We start from the raw sequence: 20,443 nt of genomic DNA, 5'->3' as shown, positions 1-20,443 counted from the left end.
TTAGAAGTACAAAATAACGAGATGGTGCTGGAAATATGAGCAAATGACAGTTTAAGTTAAGTTGATAATCAAAACAAGAAATGATTTATCAAAATTGTCGTCACGGAAAGAATAGGATTTCTCAAACAAGAGGGATCAGGTAAAAAGGTTACACAAACATAACACAATTAATTCCAATGATTAATGTTTATATTTTTTAATGATTAACGAGTAACTTGTTGATTATTTTTCTTTTAGCTCTATTCTACTCCTTGATTCCCCTCTTGCTTTTGAGCACAACTCTTCCGCCACATATTACTAAATATAACCCAGACCTGTTTAACTGGGTCAGCAGGATAGTATTCATGAGTGGAATGATCCTTAGTACAAAGTGAGCTGAATTAACTCTTAAGAGTGATTACTGTATATACCACAAATGATGAAATGATCTAAACGTTTGAATGATTGTTGCCCACAGACATTCACTGTTGAAAACAGAAAATACAGTGACACTTTAGTTCATCTGAGAGATTTGGAAGAGGAATCCTCAGCAGACAGCACAGCTGCATAAGTGCTCTACGGGCTCCTCTTGTTGACAATAATGCAGTGAAGCTGGCAAAAGCCACTGTGTAATAACAGCTGTCTCTTGTTTGCTACAAAGTCCTGGACCTGAGACTTGGGTTCAGATTGTGCTGGTCTAAAGTATGTTGTCTTCATTTTCTAAATGTAAGCAAATAAATTAATGTTGTGTTGCACTTCCTCAGAGAAACCACTGGAGGGCAGTAAAAACTGATGATTCAAAATACACTCAGATCAACTGTCCACTCCACCCAGTAATCAAAGCAGACACAATACCATACTAATAATTCCAGTCAAAGCTCTTAAAGTGTGTCCACTGCCAATTATGTACAAGGGGATAGAAATATCCATAAAGGTAGTTTTAATTCTGGACTATTTCTTGACATGCAATGTTTAAAAGATTTTATAACAGCAAAGTGTAGCCTATATCATAAATACAGGTTAACATCAGTAAAGCATGAATACGAATACACTGTAACTAATAATAATAATTATTGCTATTATTATCTGTATAAAATAAAGATGTATTATAGTCTGTGTGTGTGTGTGTGTGTGTGTGTGTGTGTGTGTGTGTGATCATCCAAATTTTTATGTGAAAGGTCTCTGTATCAGTACATCTGCTGACTGTCTTGAGACTGGGTCTTGGGGCAAGAGGAAACATATCACATCTCTGTGCCTCATTGAACTTCTGTTGCAAGGGCTGTATTTCCCAGTGACAAGCCATGCTGATACATCTTTCCACAAAGCTTTAAATGAAATGATGTGATGATGAATGCACAGTTCTGTTTGTTGAGGTAGAGGTCAGTATAGATTGAGTTGTGTCTTGGACACTGTCTGTTCCTCAATTCCTTGGGTCACTGAGACATGCCAGCTGTTTGAGCTAAACACAGGCACTGTGTTTGTAAGCCAACATTCGGAACAGCTGAAGTACAGTAAAGTGCACAAATGTGCACTTGAAAACTGGATTATGTGCTTGTCTGTCAATGAACATAATGTAAAAGCAGATGTGTTGTTAGTAATAAGGGGGACATTTTGGCCGGTCTTCCTTACTTCAAAGGACTGTTCGAATGTTCAGACTTTGTTATAAGGTTCAGGTTAGTATTAGGTTCAGGTTAGGGTAAGTGTGGGGGTTGGGTTTACGTTTACATTTAGACATTTAGCAGACTCTCTTATCCAAACCAACTCACAAGTGCAGTAGGAAACCTTGGTGTAAGTAATAAATACTACATCTATCCAATAAGTGCAAGGAGATCAGGTAAAAAAAGTGCACCAAAGGGCATGTTAGGGTGTTGAGGTGTTAGTAGGTTGGAAGAGGTGCTCTCAAAAGAGACGAGTCTTCAACTGATTCTTGAAGATATAGAGGGACGCCCCTGCTTTGATACTATTTGGTAGCTTGTTCCACCATCGGGGAGCCACAGACAAGAACAGTCTGGACTGTGATTGCCTTGTGTGCAGGGACAGCAATGCCAGATGACATTCCTTTGAGGAACACAGTGACAGAGAAGGATCTTAAGCCTGTATGATTGAGTTCAAGTAGATGGGTGCAAAACCAGAAGTCACTCTGAAGGCAAGCATTAGTGACTTGAATTTGATTTGGCCGGCCATGGCCACATGATGAGATTGTGTCAGCAAGAACAGTCAACAGTTACATAGAGAGGGATGTTATAGTCGGGTTGCAGGGCCTAAACCCCTCATTACACAGATGAATGCACATTTGAGAGTTCACAGGCACTGGTCTTCAGAGATGTGGAAAAAAGTGATATTGTCAGATGAGTCATCTTTCTCCATATTTTCAACAAGTGAGCAAGTGCATGTGAGGCGTAGGCTACACCAAGAGAAAGATATCAGGCCTGAATGCTTGACCTCTACAGTGAGGGGATCCAGTGGCTCTGTTATGCTGTGGGGGGCATTTTGCTGGAATGGTTTAGGTCCACTTGTCCTCTTAGAGGGAAGAGTTACTGCAAACCAATACGAAGTTGTTCTGAGAGATAAACTTTATCATATGATGACATATTTTTATCCTTGTGGGCGTGGTGTCTTCCAGGAAAGCAATGTCCCCATCCAAACATGGATTATCCGCAGGGCCTATTGGGCTGGTACGCGGTGGCCTATGACCTCTAGAGGGCCTCCAAGCTGTGGCTTCTTTTTTTTTTTTTTGATCAAATCGCACAGGTTAATTGAGTTTGTATATGTTGAAGAGAGTTACTTTTATTTCCAAATAAAATTATCATAATTGGTTTGCTGGCAGCGTGGGTATCATGATGATGACGAATGAGGTCAGAGGTCAGGTGGTGACCGTGGGAATTTAGCGACACAGCTAACTCTTTATGGAAGACTCTGAAAACATCATGAAAAACAAAACGATGAAGCGGTGGAGCAGCAAAAGGAAAGGTGAAAAAGAAAAGGATTCAGAGAAACTGAAATTCGAACAAACATACCGTCTATCTCGACTTTTTTTCAAAAGTCGGCTACTCGGTTTGCTAGCATTAGCAAAGAGCCGGAAGAGGACGATGCTAACATAGCAGAGGGGGACAGTAACGCGACAGCAGCCACTAACATGAGCTCAGCTGAATATCAGTATGAAACAGGCAGAGAGCCACAGCCCTGCGACAGACACCTGTCCACCTGCCCCACCCTCATTTCCACCTGAGTAGAGTCAGTAGGTTACCAGTTTAGCAGCCCCAAAATTTTTCCACAATTACTTTCTACCTATTTTCCCACATTAAAAATTAACTGAGACCAACGATGAGGAAACCACGCTCGATCTCTTTATCAACACTGCCAGCAGAGTCGGAACTCTTCAGGACTTCAATGATTTGGAGGAATTTTCGAGGAGAAAAGCCAGAGAGAAGACCTTCACATGAGGTAGGCTCTCTTTCATATTATTAATCACACTTTATGGAATATATATTCTTGTCTTCAATGTGTTGTGATGTGTTTATACAATGAGAAGGAGTTGACATTGGTTGGTTTTGGTAATATTTCACTATTGTGTCATTGCGTCTCTATACCAGGGTGGTTGATATGACGGAAATCCTGTATGATACAGGTTACATACATTATTTGTTATAGGTCTACCTAAGATGAGCAGTATGAATTTAACTGTGTGTGTGTGTGTGTGTGTGTGTGTGTGTGTGTGTGTGTGTGTGTGTGTGTATGTTTGATGGAATAATCTGAATCATAGAACTGTATCGGAGCGGTATGTGCTTTCTCATGCTATTCAGCTGTATTGTAAATCCTGTATGATAGAATATATCTACAGGTGTTGACATTGTCCTTCATGTTGTGATCATACGCTGTAGCCTGTCAGTGTGAATCCTGTATGTTTCCAACAGATAGCGGCCTCAGCTCAGAACCTATCATTTAAAACCTTGGATTGTGAGGAGAGATGATTAGGAGCAGGGGCCCTCCCAAGATTTTGTGCCCAGAGGCCTCTGCATTCTTAACAGGAGCCCACTATACTTGTGGGGTTCGACAGCTTTATGGGAACCAAAATAGTGGACCTCACAAGTTTAAATGGCTGTTTGAGGGTTAAAACTTAGTTTTAGCGTTAAAATTACGTTAGGGTTAGGCTTCAGCATTCATTTAAAGGTAAAAGTTAGGGTAATGGGCTTGGGAATGCATTATGTCACTGATGGGTCCCTGTGAATATAGTAAGACAAGTATGTGTGTGTAATCCCCTGACAGTTGCTGTCTTGATTTTAATCTAAATTGCATTAGGTTGTAATACACTGCTGTGCAAGTGTATGGCTTTTTCCTTCTTTGAGCATACAGCTGTGTCCGTTGTATGTCAGCAGATGAAAGTCTATCCTTTTACTGTCTGTGAGTCAGTGATTCAAACCATTTTGAGGATTTGACTCAGTTTCAACATTTCACTTTGGTTCTTTTCTCTCATAACCTAAGTTTACTTAGTCCAGCAGACTGGTCCTAAACTCTGCCATTTGATCCTGCTATAAGTTACAGGCAATGTACAGTAAGTGGGCAGTAGGGCTACAGGCTGTGCTAAATATTTAGTCGTCTCCCTGGCAACAAATACATTTCTATTTTTGTCTGCCACTCTGGCTTCTCTTCCCTCTCGCTGTCAGACTCAACAACACCAAGTTACAATGTGGCAGTCTCATGTCAACAAATAATCTATCACAAATTGTCCTCACTTCACTAAGGCCTGCAATCACTTGTTAAGCACTAAATTGGTTATTTATGGTGTATAACTTCACTTTGAATCCACTGGTCGAAATTCACTAATGGCCCAATTGTATTCGCTGTTTGAAATGTCACTCTGGTTGAAGGCACCTCCCACACTGTATATATTCTCCAGTCGAGATGCAGAGAGGAAAGGCCCTGCCTGCAGCTCTCTCATTTCTTCTCAGCTGAACTCCTCGACCATATCTGCAAAGATGATGAAAGTAAGTATCATTTTGATGACTAAATTTTGCTGCTACATTGTCTTTTAGCCTCTGTTTTTTATGATTCAGATGGAAAAGCAGTGTTAGGAGATATTTTAAAAGCTGACTGACGGCTGGTTGAAATTTGCCAGCTCATTCTATGCCTTGCTGATGTAACTGAACCAGTTGAGCTATGTTTTAACAAACGTGACTTATTGCATCTAACTTTTATTTAGATTTTGAGAGTTCTGGCCGGGTAGATTTTCTTCATCTCCTTTTATGGTCAAAATATTCACTACTAAGCATATTGCACTGCCCATTAGTCACCTTTTAACTGGATTACAGCATGTGCATGTTTTTTCAGCTGCTGCAAATGCATAAGTAAGTCAGCTGTTTATCTAGTTATATTCTTCCTGCAATAATTTAATCACACTGCAATAGGAATGCTTGTTAACATGTGTCCATTTCATTGCAATCATGCTGTCTCTCAGTATCTAGAGCTGAACATTGGCAGCAATGCATTGTGGTTTCTTTGGGCTCATAAACTGAGTAGATTACAATAAAGGCCCTGTATCGTTCTGGCTTTTTTCTTGGCCACAAGGGTAAACATGTGTTTGGAAAGGACACAGGAGAGTGGGGGCAGCAGGCTTAAATCACATTAAAGGATGAAATGAAATAAAGTCATCATGCGGAGGTTAAAATAGACGCTATTATACTGTGATTCTCAAGTGTACCTGTTGGAATGAAGCAGCAATGGTATTTCATGCAAGATAGTCATCGAATGTCTCTTTCACTGTAAAATAACTATTTTTTATTTATATTATACAGAAATGTCAGAAAGATAACAGTAATTTCAGAGTAAAATAATTAATTCAAGTACAAGTAAAGTATAAGTAGTTTTCAAGTAAAGTACAAGTAAAACACATCATCACAAAACAGTGAATTATTTTGAGTGTTTCTAGTCAGTTGGTAGAAACATTTTGTGTCTCAGTCTTATGCAATACAATATGCAGTTTCCTTTAGACAGCAGTGTCTGTGCGATAGCCAGCTCCAACCTCGGCCCAGCCCCACACAGCTCCAGCCCCTTCACCATGTGTTATATACGCACTTTACAGTTGGACTCTAACATGGAAAGAATGTCAAACCCATGTCATCCTATCCTTTTACACTCCCCTTTTTTTCATTTCTAACTCCTTTTTTTTTTTTACTCCAAGTTAGCCTTTAAGCTCTGGAAGAGCAACACACCACCAACAACTTGAAACCATTTCAGCCTATGTCAGACTGAGGGCTATTTAATAGGCGTTCACGTGGACAATATCACTACTTTTCACTGGGAAACTTTACTATTTCACTCTAGTTGCTATGCAAGTTTGCCTCACCACTCATGCTAATCATTTTGACCCTGAACTTTATCATTTAAATAAACAGCCTTAAAAGTTATTTTCAGTGAGAAAGTTTGGTCTCTGTTTAACTGTATCTTAAAGTATATTTTTTTGGGCTTTTGTGCCTTTATTGGACAGGATAGTGGAGAGAGACAGGAAATAGGGAGGCAGAGAGAGGGGGAATGACATGCAGTAAAGGCCGTCCGATGCGGGACTCGAACCGGGGCCAACTGCAGCGAGGACTGTAGCCTCTACACATGGGGCGCCTGCTTAGACCACTGCGCCACACGACGCTCCTGTTTAACTGTATCTAACATTGTTGACATTAGCAAGGGTTTTTTCCATTAGGCTGCAGTGCAGAAAGCTCAATAAAGTTCTTGCTCCTATCCCCTAAAAAAGGGGGGCTGGGTTCACTCTCTGAAATACTATCAAGTAAAAATCACATCTGCACAAAAAAAGCTTTTTGCATATAAGGAATGTTTCTCAAATGTATGTGTGAATGATAAAATATATCATTTACGAGGAAATTAAAACATGTACATTTGTGTCGAAGCATTTCCTGCTCACTTGGCAATGTGTTCATGACCAGAGGATTAATGAATTAGGAGCTCATGTTTCTTTTCTTTCTATTGTCTCTGCTCAGAGTCAGATTTTTCTCATGTCCCGTGTCAACCTACCACTTTAGCACACATAATTAACATTATTGTGAAAAATTGTAAATCCTCTAAGGGCTGCTATTTTTGTACTTGTTAACTTGGTGACAGTTCACTCTTACCCAGTGGCAAACCGTTCAACAGAGGTGATCTGTGTTTCGCAACCAAATAATAGATTGCTCAATTATCATTTCCTAACAGCCCAGTATTCCCCTGCCACATGTACAGTAACAACTGAGCAGAGAATTTATGCTGTGCTCAGTCCTTTTTTTTCCCCTTTTTTTTTTTTTTTTGCCATCCATTATTGCACATAGTAAAATATCACTTTGTTTAACGGTCAGTACTCGTCATTTTTAACATTTCCAGCCTCTGCCAAAATTGGCGTAGTGGAAAAGAGATGTGGTAACAGTGGAACAGGAAAGAACTGTAATATGTGAGCCGTCCATCAATGGGAGTATAATTGAAAACATGTGTTCTGTAATTTCTAAGGATGGAGTGAGGATTGGAGAGTTGGCTGAGGCTACTGCTGGTGGTGTTCTTTTGCCTGTAGCTGCAATAATAATTGGATCTAGTAAAACCCAGTAGTATTATCACACAATAATGTACTGTCTCACTATCCTGCCTTACCTCCTGCCCTCTTTATCTGCACAGGATATGATTGTAAAGAATATGTCCTTCAAGGTTGGGCAGACACTGACTGTAGTTGGAGTTCCCAAGCCTGATGCTTCAAAGTAAGTGCTCATGTGAAACACTATCTCGCTATTTTGATATAAATGCATCACGGTAAAACTGAAAAGGTTCATCTGTAGTAGTTTATGCTTGTATTCCACAAACACATTTCATTCTTGTCATACGGAATGGTCATAAAGTTGAGTTATTTGTGTATAGAAAGTATTTGGTATTGTTATCACTATAATTTGATTTAAAGGAAACAAGTGTGTAGGTTCAATCATAAGACTGAAACCTTATGACCAAAATGTTTTCATTCATATGGGGTTTGTTCTTTAGTTATTTTCTCTAAACACTAATGTAGGTGAAATCTATAATCAGTTAATGACTACTTATTCATTTCCTCTCAGTAATGTGTGATGAACATGCTGATTAGTAAATGTAGCAGTATTTGAGCCCTTGTGTGGCGTAGTGGTCTAAGCAGGCGCCCCATGTTTAGAGGCCTCGCTGCAGTTGGTTCTAGACCCGCATCGGATGGCCTTTGCTGCATGTCATTTCCTGTCTCTCTCTACTATCCTGTCCAATAAAGGCACAAAAGCCCAAAAAAAATATACTTTAAAAATGTAGCAATATTTTGTGCACCTGCTCTCCTCTTACCCATTAATAAATGCCTATTGAATGTAACAAATGTCTTTTTTTCTTTTTACCACAAGTTTTTCTCTGAATATCGGCTCTGATGAGCAGGAGATTACATTCCATATGAACCCTCGTTTTAACGCCCACGGAGATGAGAATGCGGTGGTCTGCAACTCTTACCAGGGAGGCAACTGGTGTGAGGAGCACCGTGAGGGAGGCTTTCCTTTCCAACAGGGAGAAGAGTTCAAGGTGAAGCCTCGTGTGTGTGTGTGTGTGTGTGTGTGTGTGTGTGTGTGTGTGCGTGCGTGCGTGCGTGCGTGCGTGTGCGTGCGTGCGTGCGTGCGTGCGTGCGCCATATGCAATCCTTCCCATGCCTCTGTCTTTCTGTTAGTGACCTCTGCTGGAAAACGTGTGTCATTGTACCTCTGATAACTTCACCCTAATCATTTGATGATGAGTGCTAATTAACTCACAGGGGTCTGTGAGAGCTATATCCATAAATTTTTCATCAGATAAACTATTTTCAGGTATTTGTAATGACATGGTGTTATGTTTGAAATATCCACGACCAAACACTTTATCCAAGAATGGAGCAAAAGTTCATTATGTAACATCTTTGTTTCGATATTCTTCCTCCTTTTCTCTCTGTCTCTCGCACTCATCCTACTGTCTAGATCACCATTGAATTCACCCCTACGGAGTTCCTGGTGACATTATCAGATGGCTCTAATATCCACTTCCCCAACCGCATAGGTGTGGAGAAGTACTCGTGCATGAGCTTTGAAGGGGATGCTCGCATCAAAAGCATTGAGATCAAGTAAACCTCCACCCTCCCAGGATTTGTTGGATTCAAATTCTGTTTTCCAATTTGTCTGACATCAGGTTACGTATTACCCCAGCTTTTAAATTCCTGAATTCATGTGGTACCAGCCTTAAAAGCGTATCACATGTCATTGTATTATGCAAAAATGTAGCTTGTTGACATGCGCACATGCAAACAACCATAGAATGAAAGATAAGATAGACATGCTTTCTTTCAATAAGGATTGTAACTGCATGTCCTTTCTGCACACTTGACAGATTTACTTACTGGATAGCAAAGCAAAAAAGTAGTTCCAAGCCCATGTTATCTGACTGTTATTTGCTTTGCAGTGTTCAGTTGAAAAGTACCACATAAAATGTGATCGGTTGCTTTTAAAGGTGCCTGCTGCATGCTTTTCTGTTTTCCCTCCCAGACATTCCAGACTTGTAACTGACCATAATGCTTTCCTGGAACAACATGAATTAAAGAATTGCCTTTTATGAAAAAAAAAAGGACTTTGTTTATTCCTTAAACAGCCTCGTGCACATTTTCTTCAGTGCAAAATTATTTTTATTCGATTTCTCCAAAAAGCATTGTACTTGCATGGATGCATTGTACTTCTTACCCTCTCATTATTTCTGACACAATTTAGTGCTCTCACCGCACCGTCCTACAGTATTTATATGCATATTCTGTGCCCTATGCTCAGTTACACAATCATTCCTTACTCATTATTTGTGACAAAATTGGTGACATTGTTCCACTTTATTGATTGCTGTTGGATTAATAATTGGTCGGGCATCAACACTGGTAATGACCGGTTTAAAGTCTATGCAAGAGCAGTGCATTCACTGAGCACTTTATTAGGAATACCACATTTTGATACTGTGAAGGGCCTCACTTTGCTCTCAAAACTGCCCCAGGTCTCCGTGGCATAGATTCCACAAGATGTTTGAAACATTCTTCTGAGATTCTGCTCCGTGTTGACATGATTGCATCACATCATTTCTGCAGATTTGTCAGCTGTACATTCACGCTGCAATTTTCCTGTTCTACCAAATCCCAAAGGTTTTCTATTGGGTTCAGGTGGTGACTGTGGAGGCCATTGAATTACGCTGAACTCAGTGTCATGTTCATGAAACCACTTTGAGACAACTTTTGCTCTGTGACATGGAGCGTTATCATGCTGGAAGTAGCCATTAGACGATGGTAAATTGTAGCAATAAAGGGAATGCACATGGTTGGCAACAATACTCAGGCTGTGGCATTCTAACCATGATTGATTCGTTCGAAGAAAACATTCCTCACAATATTACACTACCAGCAGTCTGAACAGTTGACACAAGGCAGGTTGGGGCCATGGATATAATGCTGTTGACATCAAATTCTGACCCTACCATCTGCTGCCTCAGCAGAAATCCAGATTCATCAGACCAGGCTATATTTTTCCAGTCTTCAACTGTCCAGTTTTGGTGAGTCTGTGCAACCACTGCAGCCTCAGATTTCTGTTCTTGGCTGACAGTCTTCTCATCCCCCTCAAACTTAAAAATGTTGTGCTTTTCTGCTCACCACAGTTGTAAAGAGTGGTTATCTGAGTTACTGTAGCCTGTCAGCCTACTCTGACCTCTGTCATCAACGAGGGGCTTTTCCGTCCATAGAACTGTGGCTCACTGGATAAACTCTAGAGACTGCTGTGCATGAAAATCCAAGGACATCAGCAGTTTCAGAAATATTAAAACCAGCTCACCTGTCACCAATAATCATGCCTTGGTAAAATTCGCAGAGATCACATTTTTCTCTATTCTGATGTTTGATGTGAAAAATAACTGAAGCTCCTGGCCCACATCTGCATGATTTCATGATTGCATTGCACTGCTGCCTAATGATTGGCTGATTGGATAATTCCACGAATATGCATGTGCACAGGTGTTCCTAAGGAAATGTTCAGTGAGTGTATTTTTCTACAGGGCCACTAGGCTTCAAACAGTGAAGTCAGTCAGTTTCTCAAATAAATAGAAAATATATAATCAGCCATGTTGGCCACTAGATGTCGCCATGGCTACAATAATGTAATTTGACAGACGCTAGTTGGAAAATGTTTCATGTTTCAGATCTCAGGGCATTTGATTCTATATCAGTAAATTGTGATCACTTTGAATTTTGCCTCTGAATTTTGTTGTGTTGTGTGCCCGCTAGATTGTAAAATCTTAACTTGAATTGTGAACAAGGTGTTTCACCTCAAAACTGTGAAGAAGATAGTGAAGTATAATTTGACAGCTCTTTTGAACTCTTGCTGACCAGCATCATGTGCTCTAGTACATACATACAGTGGCACAGAGATGGAGATGAAACTCAGAACAAGAAGTAAATCTGCAGTAGTTCCAGCCAGACACAGTTTTTATGTGTGTGTGTGTGTGTGTGTGTGTGTGTGTGTGTGTGGTGTGTGTGTGTGTGTGTGTGTGTGTGCGTTCAGAGACTTGTGAGTATTATTATAATCTAATCTGATGTAACAGAAGGAAATGTGTGGCTGATTTGAGGAGAAATGGATAGAAGAAGAGGAGGTGAGGAAGAGAGCGTCTGTGTGTGAACAGGTTCCCGTGCTCTGATCCTTCAAAACAAAGGTTGACAGGCTCAGGTTTGAATGACCTTCCTTTTCTTTTGTTTGTCAGGATTCATTCACAGCAATGCAATACCATGCATGTGTTCAGTCTGATGTGGTTTCTCCAAGACATCAAGACTTGCAGGTGCATGTATGTACTCGGTGTGTGTGTGTGTGTGTGTGTGTGAGGTAATGAGTTCTCTGAAGCTACCTGCCTGTGTCAAAGGTGATCTCTCTGGAGGACGGGAGGGAGCAGATTTGGTCCAGTGCCCCCCCCCCCAGATCGCTTTCTGTCACCCCCTTTCTTATTCCACTCACTCTCTTTCAGCCATTTTCTCTGTATTTCTTTCTGCTCTTCTTTACCTCTGTTTCCTATATCTTTCGCTTTCCTCCACTCTCCCCTTCTCATTCTTTTTTCTCCCTCTCTTTCTCTGCTGGGTTGTCTCTCTTATTTTCCCTCTCTCTCTGTCATTCCTCAGCTGTAACCCATCCCTCTTCCCACACTCCTAATTGGAAATAACTAATTTTAACACTTCCCCTCTTCATTATTTTGTGGCAGACAAGATCAATATCCAGGGCTATGTTGTTAGTGTGCTTGTGTGCTCGTGTTTGTTCCGCATCCACTTGGATAATTCTAGCATGGATCGAGACTGACCTGTACCCCTGACTCTTTTTGTTCACTTTTACACACACTGATGGTAAAACTAATAAGATAAGGTGATGTGTGTGTGCGTGTGTTTCCGATTGACCAGTATGTTTTCTGTCTGACAGAAATGTTAGATGGGCTGTGTGTTGTTCAGCCACACTGATCCATTATCTCCTTTCTTACAAAACACTGTGATGCCTGTGTGAAGGACGACCCTCCAGCCGCTCCGCACACATCCAATCAATCATGTGAGGGCTTTGATTAACACATTCAAATCACCTTGCTTATTGTATGCCCCGGAGGAACACACGCACATGCACACAAACAAGCGCAGAGACACACACACGCATGCTCATTTGTGTAAATTTATGTGATTCCAGCAGGCAGACACCAGGCATATGCTGTGATGTCAGTTCTCTAAATCCATTTCATGTAATGAGCATCACAGATGTTTAACATATCCCCGTGTTTCCTTCACCTGTGCCATGTCACTTATGCAGTGTGTGTGAGTAAATGTGCTGAAATGTGTGGAAAAGGATGATTCACCTCAGCTTACATAAAACCTTTGTCTATATTTAGCGCCAGCATGACTCCAGATTTCTGCACTGAAGCTATCAGCCACACATTGAGATGTGCGTGGGCCCGCCCCGAGCTGACTGCGGTCCTGTGGATTCATATTCTACATGCCTGCCTCACCTCAGGCTTGGTTTTATCTTAGTAACATGATGATACACAAACACAAGCTGTTTGGTTGCAGCGTCATGATACTGTCACCTTGGGGATTTAGATATACACTAGATTATAGTCTATTTCTTTGTATAGGAGGCGTGAAATAAAACACAAAAAACAAAGATACAAAATAAAACAGCTGCGCAGGAGAACACAAAAACCCAGGTGGATTTGGTTATCCCCAAAGAGCAAACAGAAATGCAAGCAGAAAAAAAAAATGACATACACACACAAAACAAACAAAAGACACATTGAATGTAATGGAGGTTTAGGAAAGTGTGTATATGTGTGTGGATGGTATGCAACTGAGGGTAAGGGATATAGTGTATTGGTGATGCAATACATCCTAGATGATAGTCTGTAATTGCTGGTTTAAAAGATTACAATGAGTAGTCAGCTGGATAATTCTTTTAATACAAGGAAGAGAGGTTGGAAATTGGATCTCAAATGAAGTCATTTTCTATAAACCAGCTGAATCCTCATACAGTCCATCCATTTAACTTCCCTCACTTATTACATCAAGAAATTCCTAATCAGCAATTATTAGTTTAGGAATGATTTTCATTGCTACATTTTCTAATTCTTTAATGCAAATATTATAAAGTTCAGTATTTCATGGATAGGATGATTCAGTTGTTTATATAGCAGAATGAGGACCTTTGTTTACCTCACCAGTAAAAAATAAATGAGCCTTGCTGAACTCTGCATAATAAGTGATCATTATGAGCAATGACCATCCACACTGTAAACAGAAACATCCATGATTTTTAGAAATGTAGCTAACTGTAAAATTGTCCAGGCTACGCTACAGGACAGTAGAATACGAACTGATTTTTTTCTTTTGTGTTGTTTTTTTTTCAAATGACTTTTTCACTTCCTCACTTTCTTTGGTCTTTTCATGTTCAGAATATGATCTGTTTATCAGTATTAGTGTCTGATAAAGATTTATCATCAAAATGCAAAGTGTCTAATGAAGAGGAGATCTTGCAGTTCTTCACCTGCGATCTGAAATTCGAAATGTTATGACATGACATTGAGATTCTTCGGTTGTGCACCGTGGCTGATAAAACTTGAGCTGAGCTGTGACCCTGACACACAGCTTGATTCTCAGAGGAGTAGCATATAAAATATCTATCTATAAATATCCATTAGACTGAGAGAGACCCATTGTACTTTCACTTTTCTTCATTTCGCAACATGAAAGGGCTTTAAAGGAGTCAAATAGAAGATTGTTGCTGTAGTTAACATTTCTGGAGTCATGTGCTTCAAGTGTGAACCTACAAGAAATGGCTTGTTTGTGTTTTCTTGGGTCTGTCATTGTCTGTCTGGGTGTCTGTTTTTTTGTATGGCATTACTGTTCCGTGTAGCAGTCAATCTGCAAAGGTGGAAACCCAGGGGAACTTTCAGTGTTGTCCCGGGCAAACTGCAGAACAGCCATGACAGCTACACTGTCAACGATCTGCCATACAGTGACAGTGTGTGTGTGTGTGTGTGTGTGTGTGTGTGTGTGTGTGTGTGTGTGTGTGTGTGTGTGTGTTGTGTGTGTGTGTGTATGTGTGTGTGTATGTGTATGTATGTGTGTGCACGCAGACGGGTGTGCACAACAGCACAGATGACCTTTTACATAGAGTAAGCCCTTTCAGATATAAAGTATCGGTCCTTAGCTGCACTGCACATATCTTGTGTTATCTGCTGTTACAGCCTGTTAAAGAGGAATTCAAGTAAAGTAATGAATGTACAGTCTCTGTGGCTGCATCTAAGAGAAATAAATGTACTGCATACTGTGTGTGTGTGTGTGTGTGTGTGTGTGTGTGTGTGTGTGTGTGTGTGTGTGTGTGTGTGTGTGTGTGTGTGTGTAACAGAGACAAAGAACAAGAGAGGCTATGCCAGTATGATGCAGAGTTTACCACCTATAGCCTCCAGCCAGTTTTGTAATGCACCTCACACACATTGTATCAAAGTCACTCACCCTGTTTGCTTGAGTTGTCTCCTGGGCAGGAATGAATCCCATCACTGTGGAATACTAACACACGTGGACTGACCACCTTGTAGATTTGATTTCAGTGGCTTTCACAGACTAAAGCGTACAAACATCAGAACTGCTGTTTTAATGCTGCAGCCTAAATTGAAACTGACCTCCAGTGTCACATCCGAAAACTAAGGTCTGATTTCGAATTTCACATGGACCCTGTTCAGACCTGGTGTTGACATGTCGTCCCTGTGCAATTATATGTTTCTATCTGACATTTTTGTCAAAATTGAGTTATTCACATATTTTTCTGTGACAACCTATTAACATTATAGATTTTGTTTAAGTTGTATGCATTTTTGGACTACTTATCTAGAAAACAAAAAGGCCCGATCAGGGCCCATAGAGATATATTACAAATATCTTGGGCGATTTAGTTTGCCTGGAACACGCCAAGGAATAGACCCATGCTGTGTCTCAATTCACATCATTCTGTTAGTACACTGACATATAGTACACTGTGTACACAGTATACTCACTGGCAGGGTAGTGTTGTATCAAACATTGCCATTGTGCACCTATCAGAAACGATGATTGCAACATTTGACCGAGATTGTCACCCACCAAAATTCCCACTGGCTGTGTGTGCCTCCTGTTCATGCGACATGAAACAGAAAATTGGGCTGCCATTGGCGCCGACGACGTGTCCACCCCACTAGACTGCCATTTTCACAAGCTTGAAAATACGTTAGTGGTCCCTCCCCTTCTGCTACGTAGCCAAGATGGGGACTGTTGAGGGTGAGAAGTGTCTAGCATTTCAAACTCAACTTTTAGACCATTTTCAGTGCACCATCCGGGTACTTATAGTGCACTACAAGTGTTCATACTTTGTCAGTGTGATTGCACTTATAGACTCAAAATAGCAAGTGTGAGTATGGAGGTACGTGAATTGAGTAAAAGCACTAATCTGTATTGTTTTGATTTCTTTTTCTCATTTTGATAGCAGACCAGGCACATGAAGTGCATTGCTGCCTGCCAGTAGTTAGAAACAACAAAATTTTGGTCTTTGCAAACAGAACTGTACGTGTTTATTCGAGACGCATGTGCAGATGCATTCTAATGTCAGGTGTGAACTGATGTGCTCAAAGCTGTCCACTTGTGAGACTCATGCTAATGCCAGGTGTGAACAGGGCCAACAGGTGTGAACAGGGCTACCAGTCCACTGTAATCCCACAATACATCAAACCTTCAGGGCATGTGGCAGGAGGCACTGACCTAGCTGCTCACCCAAATCACTGCAGGCTTATACTGAACATAGAGTTACAGCCCTGTATCCTTTCATGAACATTTTACATTTGCTCTTTCACCACTGAAGATGAACCTTTATTCATAAATGTACCAGTCTTTCACAGCACTTAGAAGTATCTATTATATGCCAGTGTACCATGTTTATGCCTCAGGAACATTCACTTACTCCACAAAGTCAATTTGGATAAATGTGTTTGCTAAATGCCTAAGTTTGAAATTTAATTTGGGCCAGGGATCTCAGACTACAAATAATGGTTTTGTGAGTCAGGCCTTCATTACAATGCATTGATCTGCGTTTATGTGCAATCTAGTGAGAACATAAATTTACCTCTAGCAACTGTGTAATGAGTCACAATCAGGCCAGGCATTCATAATTTAAATGCCAAGTCCACCTTAAAACAGAATTTGTATTTAATGTCCCCATAAACCTGGATAGCACCATCATGATGCTACAATATTTTCAATCTGACCACCTCTAGATATCCGTAAATTATACTTCTGATCTATTACAGTGTCCATCAGGCAACTATAAATGTTGAGCAGAGAGTTAAATTTACTGCTCCAAATATTGGAGGGATTTTGATGTACATCAAGTAAATTGTGGGCTAAGTTGTGGGAGTTTTGTGATTCATATTTCAAATATGTCTGTAAGAACAATATACCACTCATCCGTGGAGAAAAAAAAAACAAAAAACAGGTTCTTCTCATTTCTAACAACTCAGGAATAAAAGACGATGCTTCATAAACTTTTTTTCTTAGCAGAACTGTCAAATGAAACATTGTTCTAAATGACAAAACTACACTGATGGAGCTGACAAGAAACACATTGTGATTGTATTGTGATTGTGGGTGTGTGCCAGAGATAAAATAAGCATAAGGGGCCATAAGCTCTACTGCGGTCTAAATCCAGATAGCACTCTGCACACTAGTTTGCTTACTGCTGACTGTAAACACAGGGAGAGAATTTCATATGTAATGTTCCTTTGACGTCCTCGTCCCCATCTGTCTGACACTGGCTTGCTTTGTCTGGCAGCTTGTGTGCACACAGTCCTCCTTACTGTCTCCCAGTTGCTTTACTGTACGTCACTTCCATCCTCTTGTGTTACAGGGAGCTGCATTCAGTTGCACGTGTGTCTTTATTTACGTGCATGCATACTCAGTTAGGGAGCTACTGTGACAAGATGCCACACGTACGTGAAGAAATTTTGGTTTTAATCGTAGTATTTCATCAAAGGATGATCATCTAAATGGCGACTATTCATCATACTCTCATATTCAATCCTTTCTCTGCGTAGCCATGTGCTTCTTTTTTTGTAGCTATCCTCATCTTGCAGTGGCTAGTTTGTGGTCACTGAGCCTATATTTGGTCAGGACCTGTCTTTGTGTTTTACTTCTGAATGAATGCATACACAGCAAACTGATCATCTTTATTTAGATCCAGGTAGCAGTGACGTCCGTGTTGTATTTTTGTATGTATAACAGAATTATTTTCTGTTCCCCTCTCCTCTCCCTCCTCCATGCCTTACCTGACCCCCCCCCCCCCCCCCCCCCCCCAGGCTCCTTCACACCCCTCTCTGAACTCATCTCTTCCTTTATCTGCTCTGTTGCCTCTCGCTGCCGCCGCCGCCGCCACCTTTCTCTCCCTCACCCTCCGTATAACAGCGTCTCTGAAGAAATGTCCCTCGTAATCTCTCTCTTTTACTTCAGGTTTACTCACACTCGGCCCCTCAGGCAGGGTGAGTCAGGTGTGACCGCATCTCTGGTTGCAAGTACTGCCTGGGTTAAACATCTACACACACACACACACACACACACACACACACACACACACACACACAAACAAACTCCAATCTTAATGCTGTACACTACACGTTCCCCACAGATTCTCTGTCAGATATGGGTTTTTACATCTGTCCAGCTCTTGCATCCACATCACTTGTGCTGCGGTTACTTTCCGATCTCTGTCCAGGTTGTGTGTGTGTGTGCGTGCGTGTGTGCGCTTGTGCATGTGTGTAGGAATGTGAGGCGATTTCCAGGTCTCTGCACTGTTCAAATGATATGCATCCTGTCAATTTGAATCAGTGTGCTCTGGACCTCCATACGCCCACGCAGTCAGTGTGTGTGTGTGTGTGTGTGTGTGTGTGTGTGTGTGTGTGTGTGTGTGTGTGTGTGTGTGTGTGTGTGTGTGTGTGTGTGTGTGTAATGTCAGGACATCAGAATACACACATGCACATGCATTTCTCTCATGTGCACAGTATTACTTGGAAACATGCAGGACAAAGTAGTATTGCATAAAATAATAGCATATGTCTGTGAGTGTGTGTTTCAGTGTGTTTCTAGTGTTATCTTTAAATAATGTAACTGTTGTATTGTTATAGAGATGATGAGGCTATCAGTATGAGTGTGACATAGCTTTGTTTTTACTGGTGGGTACAGGTGGAGTTTTCCCCTCCCTTTCTCATTTTTCTATCCCTCTGTCCTCATCCCTTTATTTCCCTTTACCCCCCCCCCCCCCCCCCCCCCCCCCCCACACACACACACATCCCCTTCCCCTTCAATCTCCCACCTTTTCCCACCTCCACCCTCAAACAACAGTGGCCTCCGCTGGGCTCCGCTTGCTGCTTTTCTTGCAAGTCGGCCTGAATGTTTGGATCGATAAGAGCCGGCTGCGTAATAGAATTAGGCTCTAATGGAAAGTACAAACTAGCTTTCTATTTACTAAATCCCTCCAGGGGGGTACTGGGTAGGTAAAGAGCAGACTGTGAAATGAGACTGTATTTGAAGACGCATGTGCACAATTTTCTTGTGTATGGGTGTGTGTGTGTCCGTGTGTGCACATGTTTGTCCATGAGGGGAAGGGAGATTCTGTAAACAGACTTGAAATCCAGTCAAATTGGTTTAAATTCTTCAGCTGCTGTCTCAACGTCACGTAAATGGATATTTCCACAAGTGATGAGTGTGTCTGGGGACGCAGGAGTTCATACACGTCTTCAAATATGTGGTTTTCAAATTTCTTCAAAGCATGTTTCGGTTTTAGAATATTAAAAATGTTAGGGGCCAAGTAATTACAAGTAAATTACAGTATTAGCAGAAATGTTCAGTCAACAGATTCCTTAAAGACAAGTCAATGCTTAAACAATACTGGAGATAATAAGGTTATATACACAGTAACTGAAACCTGATAGGAAACAATTAAGAATAACTTAAACTAATATGAAAATATAAATTAAAATAATGCAATGAGACATACTGTTTAGATGGTATGATTTTTGCTTGAAACAAAACAATTCTGCCAAAGATGAAAACTAACAGCACATAGCTAAACAAACAATCCATCAGTCCACTGGGCAAAAAAATCACAGCTGGGGTTTAATGGAAGCAGAGTTGTTGTGCGAATTGTCTTTGTTGCGCCAGTGTTTAGATTTAACAACCCAGGCCTGTTAAATGTGAACATTTGAATTGAAAATAATGGAATTACTTTTTCTGTGGGTTTTCTTTGACTTTATTGTTACTTTTTCCTCTTCTCAAGTCCTAGCTCTTCTGCCTCTCAACCTCACTTGTCCTCTCTTTCTCTCTTTTTGTCTGTCTCTTCTTACCACTTTTTCCTGACATGACCCTTTAGTAAGGACGCCTCAACGTTGCATAGACATGACTGATGTGAAACACACCAACACACACAGACATTGAGGGGCTTATTCACTCAAAGATGAACACATGTCCAGTCAACTGGGTCTCTGAATGTTTCATAAAAACACAGGGAGCCACAGTTCATGTTTCAGTTGGGTTGGTATAATTGAATGTGTGTGTGTGTATGTGTGTGTGTGTGTGTGTGTGTATTTGTGTAAAAGGGATAGAAATTTTGTGTGTGTAACAAGAGAGGCAAAAACTGACAAGGAAATTTTATGTCACAAGGAAACTTCAAAGTGCTTTATTATTAACTCATCATTAAACTCATAATAAATGTTCAGTGTTACATGAGATGATAGAGATGGATGTAGTTTACATCTTAACAACTAAACACAACTGAAGTCATTAAACTGAACTCCTGGAGGTGTGTCTGCCTGTCTGTGTGTGTCTGTGCATGACTGCCTGTGCATCTGAATATGT

General features: G+C 40.8%; 1 protein-coding gene across 1 annotated transcript; it reads left to right on the top strand.

Moving 5' to 3' along the window:
- The first annotated feature begins 4,842 nt into the window (after positions 1-4,842).
- On the top strand, positions 4,843-9,597 carry lgals2a (lectin, galactoside-binding, soluble, 2a). Its single transcript, XM_056402667.1, has 4 exons — positions 4,843-4,964; positions 7,630-7,709; positions 8,361-8,532; positions 8,958-9,597. Exons 1-4 carry the CDS (start codon positions 4,956-4,958, stop codon positions 9,102-9,104), a joined length of 408 nt encoding a protein of 135 aa, XP_056258642.1. The 5' UTR covers positions 4,843-4,955; the 3' UTR covers positions 9,105-9,597.
- The last annotated feature ends 10,846 nt before the right edge of the window (positions 9,598-20,443 follow it).

Source organism: Seriola aureovittata, chromosome 17 (genome assembly GCF_021018895.1).
Source record: "Seriola aureovittata isolate HTS-2021-v1 ecotype China chromosome 17, ASM2101889v1, whole genome shotgun sequence".
In the NCBI taxonomy this organism is placed as follows: domain Eukaryota; kingdom Metazoa; phylum Chordata; class Actinopteri; order Carangiformes; family Carangidae; genus Seriola; species Seriola aureovittata.
The sequence above is the reverse complement of the archived record's forward strand: the minus strand, read 5'-3'. Positions and strand labels throughout refer to the sequence as shown.